Source organism: Centropristis striata, chromosome 17, assembly GCF_030273125.1.
Source record: "Centropristis striata isolate RG_2023a ecotype Rhode Island chromosome 17, C.striata_1.0, whole genome shotgun sequence".
NCBI lineage: Eukaryota > Metazoa > Chordata > Actinopteri > Perciformes > Serranidae > Centropristis > Centropristis striata.
The window spans coordinates 11,493,333-11,505,874 of NC_081533.1; the positions used below are offsets into that span (position 1 = coordinate 11,493,333).

Genomic DNA, 12,542 nt, shown 5'->3' on the forward strand with positions numbered 1-12,542 from the left:
ATGAATGGGAGTCAGTACATCTGGATACTCAGTGGTAAGTCCCAGTATCTTAAACTATACTCTATTAGTTTGGCTTTTTGTTGTTTTCAAATTAAAGCTTAATTATTTAGAAAGATCATTTACAAGGTCAGATGACTTAAAGCTGCATTATGCACCTTTCTTGCTAAAGGAAGGAGAAAAACATCAAAACAGGGTGATAGAGTCACAGTCAACCACAAATCCCCGGATTATAAAACTGTAGATACTAGTGTGTAAGCATTTAGGCTAGTTACCCACACTCACACCCATCAGAAGCAACATTACCATTTTTTAAAGTGCCAAGTTTTTAAAGTGTTTTTTTTTCATTAAAAGAGAAAAATTAAAAATGTATATTTTTAAATCAATGTTATGTAAAACCATTGTATTTTATATGTAGGTCTTTCCAATGTACATTTAAAAAAGTTTTAAGGTGCATTTAAAGAACACCATTGGACTAAATATTGATTGAAATGGTTACTAATGGAGTTATTAATGAAATATAAAAAATGTTTATTGGGATTTAAAAAAATTTTTTGGACACTTTTGGATAATTAAACATTGACCCAGACCCAGGAACAATATTGCCTTTCCTGAGAAACAAACATAACAGGAGGGTTAAAGTGAGTACGGCATATGTCCACCCAACAATATTCAGTTCTTTTTCAGGTCTATATTGGTCCCTGCAAATTTCTGAGAAACATATACGGGTCTTTACATGTATACTGTGGGTTTGTTAGAGCCTTTGTGTTGAATAAAGTGGTTAAGACCTAACCAGAAAGCAACTTACTTTGTTGGCTTTAAAACAAAAACAACAAGGTAAAATATGTTAATAGTTCTGTAGAGTTTTAATTCTTGGTATCTCACCACTACAAGTGATATTAAAGAATCACTTATACAAGCTTTTATCAAAGAAAAATGGTTTAGGGGAAATATGAAAAGTTTTTCAGAGCAAGTAGGTTGTTGTTTCTTACCATATCAACCAAAAACAGTCTGGTGTCATGTAGGTATGGGTGGTATCAAGATTTAACAGTGTAATCAGGTGTATATAACAATCCATACAGTATGATATTCATCATATTCAATACACTGTTTGAGCTGTCGTCGGCTCTTAATCTGGCAAATTAGCATCCTATCGACGGGGAGTGGAGAAGCTTCAGACCCAGCACTGCCGCAAATTAGCAAACATTAAACACAATAACTTTTCTTGCCAGGCAATTGGCTCAATAGACATGCAGCATTGCTGGTTAGACAATATCATATATGCTACAATGACTTCGAAGCCCAGCAGTAGGTATGACGGGATATTTAAGAAAAATAGATCCCGCTGGGGCTTTCTTTTATTGTAATTTGCTTACACTTTGTGTATTTCACTGGTGTGTCACAGTGATGTTCATAAAGGGAACCTTCGTTTATTTCACTGTTTCTGTTTAAACTGAGTAATGGGTACAAGTACAACATATACACATATTGTTGTCCACATAATTCTATAACTGAGAGAATACCAAGCATGTATTTAACTATGTTGTTCTATCATTTTACAGGCATTTACTTCATGATAACAACTGGAGCACTCGCAGGTAAATTGTTTTTTTTAACTTAACACATTCTGTGGTTTTCTTGTCTAATGATTATTTTGTTTGTCAATAAGGAAATCTTCTCAAAAATGTGGCAGTGAACAAAAAAGCTGTCCAGTCTTCACAAGGACACTCTTTTGGTGATGCTGGCAAGGCGGTTGATGGGATCAAAGATGGGAGATTTATTAAACAATCCTGTACCATAACCAAAGAAGAGTCTAATCCCTGGTGGAGGGTCGACTTGGAGACTGTGTACAAAATAACAGCTGTAACAATAACCAACAGTGATGGCTTTCCAGACAGGCTCGATGGTGCCGAAATATGGATTGGAAGCTCAGATGAGACCAATGACAACAAAAATATAAGGTAACCAGCTTTGTACAGACTTGTCTAATAAGTCTCCCATTGTGATATGAAACACCTATTGTTCTTCTCACATTCTTTTATTTCCTCCGCACACAGGTGTGCAGCCATCTCTCACATCCCAGGCGATCAAACAGTTTACTTTCCATGTAGCTTTGGTGAGGGACGCTACGTCACAGTACTTCTCCCAGGAGAACAGAGGATTCTTACTCTATGCGAAGTGGAGGTGTTCTCTGCAGACTATGGTATAGAAACATGTTATATACTCCCCTTAAAAAATATATCTGTATATACATTTGGAACAGTGGGTAATGGAACCATATTTTGGTATGGAAAGCATTCTGCTTTCCATTTGCAGCAAGTCACATTTGAGTAGGCTTTGACTGACTGCAGGTGAACGGCAAAATACGCAGAATAGTTGAAATGCAATCTTAGAACGGATCGGCTATCATCTGATGGGCTCAGAACTTAGTTTAGCTGACTTGCTACTCATGAGACAATCCAGTTGTAGACATCAACTCTTAATGACAAACTTCATTTTTACGTCTCAAGGTTCTCTTCCAACTGTAAACAATGACTTGTTTTCTGGATATCCACTGGCTACACCAGAACCTAGAGGCAAAATCATCATCTAACTGATCTAACAGGTTCCAAGACTGCATCTCGTATGATGCATGATTAGGCTTGTCCAGTAGTTCAAGGATTCCTAAGTCTGGGAGTCATTGGGCGTAATTCATCAATATCTTCTTAAGTTTTATCATAAATTTCAGAAAAGAAAGAAAAGTTTGATGTCAGATTCATGAAGATGTTTTTAAACTGCAAAATTGTTTGTAGGTACGTTCCAGTAATGATTAATCATATTTCGTCATAAGTTTAAAGGCTGTGGCAGCTGAATCATTATTAAAACTCTGTATGCAGTATACCTTAAAAACGGTTGGTGAATGACGCCCAATTTTCTTTTGGGAACAGGGGCCCCTCTTAACATTTGGCCCACGAGTAAAAGCTTAAAATGTCTTTTCAGTCGCCTGATCAGATTGTTTTGCCATTGTGTGTTAGCTCAGACTGACACTGTGTTCGGCAAAGCAATGCAAAATAACCCCAACTCCCATTGAGTAACATGTAGGGTCCTTCTTGGTTGTCATTTTCAATTGACATTTAAGTTTGATCTAAGTTTTTTTTATGCCCATTTTTCTATCACTACTTTTTATTGATAAAACAAATTTTTCTAGTGGTGGCACAGGAACATGACCTCTCCATTTTTTATTCTGCCAAGAAAAGCTCTGATAGTCATTTGTTTCTCAAACCAGGAAAAAAAACAGAGGACTATTTGCATCACTAAACAAATCATTAGGGGGTATTGAATTATTATGGATTCCTGCCAACAAAGCCTTGGTTGAATCATTTTTATGAAAATACCCTGTCCTACTATCTTCAATGTTCCTACCCTTGATGCACTGTTGTAACGATTACAGGACAGACCAACCACAAGGAATGATAAATTTAACCATCTGTACTTTTTTTTGTTTTAAGCATATCCTTTACCCAATGTGGCGCTGAAAGGAGAAGCCACACAGTCATCAACGTTTTCTTTTGCTGCTGCCTCCAAAGCCATTGATGGGAGACGTAACACAATCTACAGCAATGGGTTTTGTAGCCACACTGCCGGGAACGAGGCTGACCCCTGGTGGAAGGTGGACCTGCGAAGAACACATATTGTCACATCTGTCAAAATCACCAACAGAGGAGACTGCTGTGCTGAGAGACTGGATGGAGCTGAGATCAGGATCGGGAACTCACTGGAGAACAACGGAAACAACAACCCCAGGTACTGGCAAGGATTTCAGAACATACAGTATTGAATTTAAATTGTATTTGGTAAATGTCCAATCACTTAGAATGTTTATTTTTTGGATAACCAGAAAACATGCTATATCATGATCCCTGCCTATAGGCGTGTTTCCACTGAGTACTTTCTGAGTACTTTTTGGAAAGCGTCTGAGTGTTTTTGCTCCGCCCACGAGTTCGTTCCCCTCGGCCTCTGTTCCCATACAAGTACTTTTGTAGCGGCTAACCAACGGAGTTCAAATGTGACAACAGATCGACGCGGCAAGCAGTGTTGCCAATTTAACGACTTAGCGGCTTTTCAGACCCCTCTATAGACTCTTTTTTTTAAAGCGACTAGCAATTTTTTTCTGGTGTTATTGGAGACTTTTGGAGACGCAGCATTCAGTCTGCAAATGAATCACGCATGCACAAAAATTGCCGCCTCAACCTCACCCAATCATCGTCTTCTAGTTAGTAGCGGCTCAGAAAAGTAGCTACCTGAGGCAGGTACTTTCTGAGCCGCTACCTGAGCTGCTAACCGGTGAAGTTGGGTGGATCTTGGGCAGATCTTCTCTCCAAAGCCACACCCATAGCGGCTCACTAGAGGGAAAAGTAGTTTTTTTAAGGAATTGTTTTAAGATTCCCTTCTTAGTCCCACAATGGGAAAATTCAACTATTGAGAGAAGACTTAAAAATGTGGACTCATTTTGAGATTTCAGGGCTTTATATTACCTGCAACCTGTGAGATAACCACAACTATTGCCCCTTCTCCGTCCCTGTCAGGTGTGCTTCCATCTCCCACATCACAGCGGGTAAAACCATTACATTCCACTGTGATGGAGGCAGCATGGAGGGTCGCTTTGTAAATGTGATTATTCCGGGAAATAGGAAGATTCTCACCCTGTGTGAAGTGGAGGTGTATGCTGCCCCAGCAGGTACAGCTGACTAACAGACTGACTTTGATTCATTGAAACGTAACAATCTTGTGCTGATTAATTTCTCTTTTCTTTCACTTTAGTGGAGCCTCTTCTAAATGTTGCCTTACAGAAACCAGCCACACAGTCAACGTTTTTTCTTTTAGAGATAGCCTCTAATGCTGTCAGTGGGTGTAAAAGTGGATTGTCTTTGGAAGGATGCTGTAGCACTACACTTCTACAGTATTATCCCTACTGGAGAGTAGACTTGTTGGCTATGCACAAAATTAGTGCTGTCACCATCATCAACAGACAAGACGGTAATCATTTATGGCTTCAGGGGGCGGAGATCAAGATTCGGAACACCCTGTCATCCCTTGGCTTCACATTGCACACGTAAGGCATAAATATCTACCAACAATTAAAAATCAGTTAACAAGACAAGGTCAAAACCTACTATATGGCTGACTGTATTTGGGCAATTCGGTTTTGCAATTTTGTAGGGCAATGTGTTACAGGAATAGTTATTGTTAGTGTCAATGGTGTGAATATTTTGTAGTTAGTATGCTTTTGCACCAGGAATACAAACAGGTAATATTATTAATTATTAAATTATATAATTAACCTTGTGGCCAATCCACACTTGATGTGTTTCTAGAATCGGATTAAATAGGGTTCCTCATGGAGACCCTAAGCGTTTTTTGTGTGCCTCGTGTCTATTTTTTAGTGTTTGTAAAGCGTTTTCTGCTCAGACAGCTGTAAATTACACATATCTCACTGTATGTGTGTTTTGAACTTATTAACCGCACCTATACATTCATTGATCAAGACTCCCGGCCTGTTTTTGTTCCTGTTTTACTACATGCAGATTCCCCTCACTTGCTACAGTCAATCAATCAATCAATCAATCAATCAATCAATCAATCAATCAATCAATCAATCAACCAATCAACCAATCAATCAATCAATCAATCAATCAATCAATCAATCAATCAATCAAACAATAAATCAAACAATAAATCAAACAATCAATCAATCAATAAATACTCGTTGATTTCTTCCCATGACGCTGACATGAAGTAAATCAGTATATTTAGCCAGTCACTGTATACTGCTATTTGTGGTCTGTCTGCCACCATAGTGAGTGAATGGAAGCTCACAGACAGACTGGGAGTCTTGATGAATCAATGAACATGTGGAAAATAAGTCCAGAACACATGTACAGTGGTATATTTGTGTGACTGTAGAAGTAGTCAGTGTGGATTGCAAGATAGATCCCATATACGCTGATCACATCTCACTCAAGTGTCGCTCCCAGTTAGTGGTTAACTAGTTAACTATAGTGCTGTTGCACCAGAGTCACATACACACCCGTTTGTAGGGCTGACCTCGGCAGTCAGTCAAAAATTAGAGTTGATGTTTCTGCTGATTTACCCGCACAACAACACAATAAAGCACAGCCTTTATCATATTTTAGAAAAAATGCTTGTGGAGCTCAAATGACAACAGTGTATTTGTTTAATAAAACTTATATCTGTTATGTTTCTCTCTTTCCATCAGATGTGGTACTGTCCCAAAAGTAGTGGATTCAAGAGAGCACACCTTCCATTGTGGAGACGTGGAAGGTCGTTACGTCACGGTGACAATTCCAAAACTCTGGCAGATTCTGTCACTCTGTGAAGTGCAGGTGTTTGCTTCTCCCACAGGTATGCTCGTTTATGTTAATCAACATTTCAAACAAGACTTGCTTTACTTGAGTATTTCCATTTCATGCTACTTTCTATTTCTACTCCACTACATTTTGGAGGCAAGTATTATACTTTTTATTCCTCCACATTTATTTAGTCATTTTTTAGTAATTTATTAAACACCTTAATAATAATAATAATAATAATAATAATAATAATAATAATAATAATAAGAAGAAGAAGAAGAAGAAGAAGAAGAAGTACCTTTTATACAAGAAATGCAAGTGCTTTGCATAATATACAATGGGAAAAAATATAGAATACTGAAAAATAATAATGCAAAATAAAACTGAAAATATCTAAAAAATATACCCCTATTTTGCAACATCAGTGGTGGAGATTTCGAGTACACTCTCTACCAATTGATGCCTAGACTATAAGTTCTATACCCTCTCTGAGGCGATAAATAATTTTATCCCAATAAAACACAGACTCATCACCACCACTTCTACTTAAGTAAAAAAACCATGATTCCAAAAATGCTTGAATGCTGTGTAAAGCTATATAAAAACAGAATGCATCAAAAAGAAATAGTATACATATTTATAAAAGGTTAAGGAATATGAGCATTATATATATTGTCTTTGTATTCAATTGAATGTAGGTTGCAAAGGATTTACAAATCATTGTATTACTACATTTTAGTGTCTTAACATTTTAGGAATGAGGGTTGTACTGCTTCCACCGCTGTCAAAAACTGGATTACGTCTCAAGTAGTTTTGGTGCTAACATTGTTGGTTTCTGAAGCCAACTGTTTTAGCTCATGAGCAACAATTACTTTTGCTTTTACCTCTTTGGCTACACATACAGGTCCTGGTTGTCTGGCTTTTAGTGTCATTCTTTCTTCACTTCCCATTCTGGAACCAAAACTGCCCCAGCAACTTAGGTTTCAAGACAAGCCTGTTAAAAAAAAAGAAAAACAAAGTATCAAACATGAATCGAGCCAACTGAAACCTAACAACATTCTTTCACTGCAGTGCCAGAAGTAATCACTCCATCTCTGCCTACGCCTCCGCCTCCTCCCAGTGTGGGTAAACTGCTGGGTGGCAGGAATGTGATGGTGGTGGGAGAGAGGCTCTGCTGGTCCGATGCTCTGTTCTTCTGTAGACGCCACCACTGGGACCTGCTTCGCCTCCGCAGCCTGGAAGAGCAGAGAGAGGTGGAGCAGCTGCTGATCACCAGTCCTTTCCCCCTCACACACCATGTTTGGCTGGGGTTGCGCAGGTACATTACATAGGATTGTATCTATGTTCCCTGGGCCCTATGTTGCCAGGGTCCTAGGGTCGGAAGTAGGGATGGGCATTTGGAAGAAACCTGCCAGCTCGATTATCTATAACATTATCGATCAATGAATCGATTAATCACTGCATTTACATGGGCAAAATAAAATATATATATACAGTACTATGCAAAAGCCTGTTTTGATAGCAGATGCTTTTATTTTGAAAGGACAAAAAGAGATTTTCTGCCGATCGTAAAACTAACTCAAGTGAGGTTATCCTGTAGAGATAACGTCAAGGAGTTCAATGTTTTATGTTTTAGCCCCCGAAGAGGTATGAGGTTAGTTTTCACGGTAATCTTTAAGCATATTTAAGTGTGTTTTGTGTTTAAATAAGTTTTGGATCAAGTTACACCTAGTACTTCATGTTAGCAAGGTGTGATACATTAAGCTAGTTCTGCTCAAATTAATACTCTTGTATTTCTGTGTGTTTTATAATTGTTTTTGCAACTTTCAGTTTGCAAACTGTAGCTTAATCCAACGTAATTCTTCATTGGCTTATTCATGTACGGCTGCAGAACTGAACACTCGGGCGTGTTTCAGTTCAGTGATACTGATACGCAGTCAGAGATAAAATAAAAAAATAGACAGATCGGTTAAAAATTCCACATGATCGATCAAATTCTTAACGATCATTAATTGATACTCAATTACTGTAATTATTCCCATGTCTAGTTGTAAGTTTCCAGTGTCCTATATTCCCAGGATCCTATGTTCCCAGGGCCCTATCTTCTCAGTGTCCTAGGGTCATAAGTTTCCAGTGTCCTATGTTGCAAGGGTCCTATGCTTCCATGGTCCTATGTTCCCAGGGTCTTAGGGTCCTAACTTCCCAAGGTCTGCTGGTCCCAGACTACTATGTTTCTAGGGTTGTATGTTCCCAAGGACCCCAAGGCTCATATGTTCCCAGATCTTTTATCATAACATGGTCATATGTCTGGCCCAATTTTTTTTCCAGGGCCGTATGTTTCCAAAGTCATATGTTCCAAGGATCCTATGTTTCGATGCTCAAATGTTCCCAAGGCCTTATGTTCTAAAACTCATATGTTTCTATGGTACCCAAGGCCTCATATCTCCAGGGCTCTAAGTAACCTGGGACCCAACTTCCAAGGGCCCTAAGATCCCTGGGTCCTATGTCTCCAGGGTTCTATGTTCCCAAGGACCCCAAGTGTCATACGTTCCCAGGATCCTAAGTTCCCATGATCCTATTTTCCCCAGTTCATTTTTCTATTAACATGCATTAACCCTCTTATTTTGTTCAGCTCAAATTAGACCTGTTTGGAGTTAAAATATTTAATAGATTATATCCTGATAACCCTAACCCTTGTCATATTAAGCTGGGGAGCATATTTTTTTAAAATTTTAACATTATGTGCTATATAGAGCTAGGGAACATGGTACCCTGGGAGTGCATATATGAGGAATTGGGGAACATAGGACCCTGGAATGATCACCTCTACACTGACATGGACACTTTAGTTTATGCTCTGAATCAGGGCAAGGTATTTGAATGAGCAGGTGTCACTCAGCACAGCTCGACATAAACAATATTAATTAGCTGGTGGGATTTTTCATTAACATGATGCCCTCTCTCATAATTATCTTTACTCAAACTCTCTTTACTCAAAACCTTTAACCTCCTATAAAAGCCCAGTCTTTCTATGTGCATGTTTAGTATATTACTGTACAATAACATCATGGATTTCTTTTCAAGGTTACAAGATAAAGAAAGTTGCTTCATGATGAACGTCCAAGCTTTTGGAATAGACCGAGAGGGCAGATGGCGTGCTCTGTTCGCTTTCCATTCAGACCAGACTCTTTTGCAATAATTTTGCAAATGTATCCAAAGTGAAAAGACAGGTCTTCCAGTCAAATGTAGTGTGTCTTTGTCCCTGCTTATTTGCATTGCTGCCATTCCGAGACAGCCATGCATGGATGCTTTGCAAACCACTCTCCATAGCCACACCTGATAACACACATACTGTATCATTAGAGTAAATCAAGCAACCGGTTATTTAAATTGTTCATTGACAGCAACTTGTTTAAGTTATTCAAAAACATTTGCAAATGGAGCTGCCACCTCGCTGCCACTTTGAACTCTCAGGAACTTGTGAAGAGCTTTTCTCACCATGTCTTTAACATTTCATTGACTAAACAATGAATCTGAAGAATTATGAGATAAAAACAATTGTCGGTTGTAGCTCTACAAAACATCATAAAGATAAAGATAGATTTATGTTAAAATGTTGAAAAAATTCTGCTTTAGAGCCTGATATCTGTTACTGTGGGGGGATTACAAAGTGCAGCAGGAGACCACCGTATAGTACTATAGTACTATATATATATGTATATATATATATATATATATATATATGGCTAGAAGCGTGAGTAACTTTAAAATGTGTGCGAAGAAATTTGTGCAGAATAACACGTTATAATGACATTAATCATTAAAAAAGTTGAATTTTAAAGATAAATGATAATTTTTTAAATAGCATTAAATGGAATTTATACAAACACCTTTCCAAGTGCCAACAAGTGCCATGAATATTGGAAAAACAAATGGGGTGTCTACATGTTATACATATTGAACTGTTTACATTTTAACAACCTATACTTGAAACTTCTCCTGTCCTCTCTTCTCAGCTCTGTGTAAACAGTTTTTCTGTTGTCTTGTGACCGTTCGTCTCAGCAGAATCAATCGTGGCTTCACAGTGTTGCTGAGGAAAAGAATTTAATATTTTTAACAGGATCTAGTTATTTCAAACGGTTTATATTTGGCGACATTTTAAATGAAACACTGAAGAATAAAGAGATTTTGACAGAAATATCACAATTTTAAGCTTCCTTTTGGTTAATTTTTCTAATGGAAACTTTGGTAACCTATGAAATGTTCAAGGACTGTCGGAAAGTTAAAATACAGATGATAATGCCTGTTTTAACAGTTTCTTTTTACAATAAATTATGTATTTTTGCCGATCGTTGGGGTTCAGATGGTTAAAAAGCAAGATTTTGTAAAATCTGTTCACTGATTTGTTTGGCAGATACATAATGGGCGACAGATGGTTCTGGATGTCTGGCGAGTCCATGAAATTCAAACATTGGAGGCGTGATACTGCCCCTCACCGTTACGCCAGCCCTTGTGGAGGCATGGCCGGAGGAGAGCCCTACCTGTGGGGGGATCGGCCCTGTGGCGAGCACCTCAGTTTCATCTGCCAATCAGGTAGGGCATTACACCTCACATCCTGTACGTTCTTAGTCTTTTAATGCACCACAATACCTTTACCGGCTCTTTCTGTCCCTCAGGTGCCGAGGTGGGAGCACAACGAGTGCAGTTCTACAGCTTCAACAAAGCCACAAGTCAGGCGACTTAGCAAAATAAAGGGGACATGCCAGACAAAAGCACCAACATTTTTTCCACATGCTCTCCATCACCATAACTTTAAATTTTTGGTGGGAGCCACTTCATCAAGATTGTTGATTGAAGATGGCAGCCATATCAAATCTATGAGAACCAAACCACTTAGAAGGTCAATATTGGTGTCAAATATACATTTTCTGGGTCAAAGAATCCATTAAAGCTATTGAGAATATCACAAGATGATTATTTGATCAAATGAAAATGGATACCATTCATACATTTAATGGAACTTCATTAGATTCACTTGTATTATTATTAGATATGATATTAGACGATATTGGAACCGTTACTTTTATGTTAGAAAAACACATTTTAGGCCTAAATTTAAGTTTAACCTCCTGCGTGCCTTTGCAGATTATGAGACATCGACTTTATAATTGTTGTTTTGTGCGTCACTTTGTGTCTCTTTGTAACACGTTTGAGTGGCTTTGTAGTTGTTTTGTGTCTTTGTAGTCCGTTTAGTCTCTTTGTAGTTGTTTTGTGTCTCTTTGTAGTCCTTTTGAGTCTTTTTTGTGTCTTCCTTTTGGGCTTTTTGCATTTGTTTTGTTTCTTTATAGTCCTTTTGAGACTCTTTGTAGTTGCTTTGTGTCTCTTTGTCGTCCTTTTGCGTCTCCTTGTAGTCCCTTTGAGTGTCTTTGTAGACATTTTGAGTGTCTTTATAGTCCTTTTGAGTGTCTTTGTAGTCCTTTAGAGTGTCTTTGTAGTCATTTTGAGTGTCTTTATAGTCCTTTTGAGTGTCTTATAGTCCTTTAGAGTGTCTTTGTAGTCATTTTGAGTGTCTTTGTAGTCCTTTAGAGTGTCTTTGTAGTCATTTTGTCACATCTCTTTGGGGTTTTTTGTGCCCCTTTTCATAGTCATGTTGAGTATATTTAGATCTGTTTAGCATCTCTTAGGAATCATTTTACGTTTCTTTGTGGTCATTTTGAGTCTTTAATGATTATTAAGTGTGTGTTAAGTGACATTTGTAGGTGAAATATTTTGGGCCCCTGTGTCTTGTTTAGTAATCCAGCCACACCAGCACTCCTAGTATGATTAACTTGTGTATCAATGACAGTTTAAGATGTTCTGTGTCTAAACCTCCTGTCATTCATGCATTCATTTTCATGTTCTTTATATGTGAATTAGGGTTATGTGATCTCATGTAACCAGTAATCACGTGAACCCATCATTTAATCTTAATAATTTATACTCGGTACAATATTTAACATAGATCTTGTATTCCTACATAATATATTCCTCAATATATTTTGTGTGTGACATGAATATTTATTTATAAAACTATAGCAGCAGCTTAACCCTCTGAACCCCCAAATACACAGTTTATCGTAGAAAGAAACTGTAAAAACAGAGTTCATCGTAGACATTTAAACTTTGCTGCAGTCCTTGAACAGATAATTGGTTGTG

General features: G+C 37.9%; 1 protein-coding gene across 1 annotated transcript; it reads left to right on the top strand.

Annotated features, from left to right (window-relative positions):
• On the top strand, nucleotides 1-11,091 carry LOC131990197 (uncharacterized). Its single transcript, XM_059355593.1, has 10 exons — nucleotides 1-34; nucleotides 1,667-1,958; nucleotides 2,055-2,200; nucleotides 3,486-3,780; nucleotides 4,563-4,714; nucleotides 4,798-5,089; nucleotides 6,254-6,399; nucleotides 7,419-7,665; nucleotides 10,762-10,940; nucleotides 11,024-11,091. The coding sequence occupies exons 1-10, from the start codon at nucleotides 1-3 to the stop codon at nucleotides 11,089-11,091; spliced, it is 1,851 nt and encodes a 616-aa protein (XP_059211576.1).
• The last annotated feature ends 1,451 nt before the right edge of the window (nucleotides 11,092-12,542 follow it).

What these genes read in the sequence shown, in the direction of transcription:
- LOC131990197 (XM_059355593.1), top strand. Translation starts at nt 1, where the DNA reads ATGAATGGGAGTCAGTACATCTGGATACTCAGTG. An exon ending in CTTGGCTTCACATTGCACAC is followed by an intron (nt 5,090 to 6,253) that starts GTAAGGCATAAA and finishes TCTTTCCATCAG; the next exon opens with ATGTGGTACTGTCCCAAAAG. An exon ending in GGTGTTTGCTTCTCCCACAG is followed by an intron (nt 6,400 to 7,418) that starts GTATGCTCGTTT and finishes CTTTCACTGCAG; the next exon opens with TGCCAGAAGTAATCACTCCA.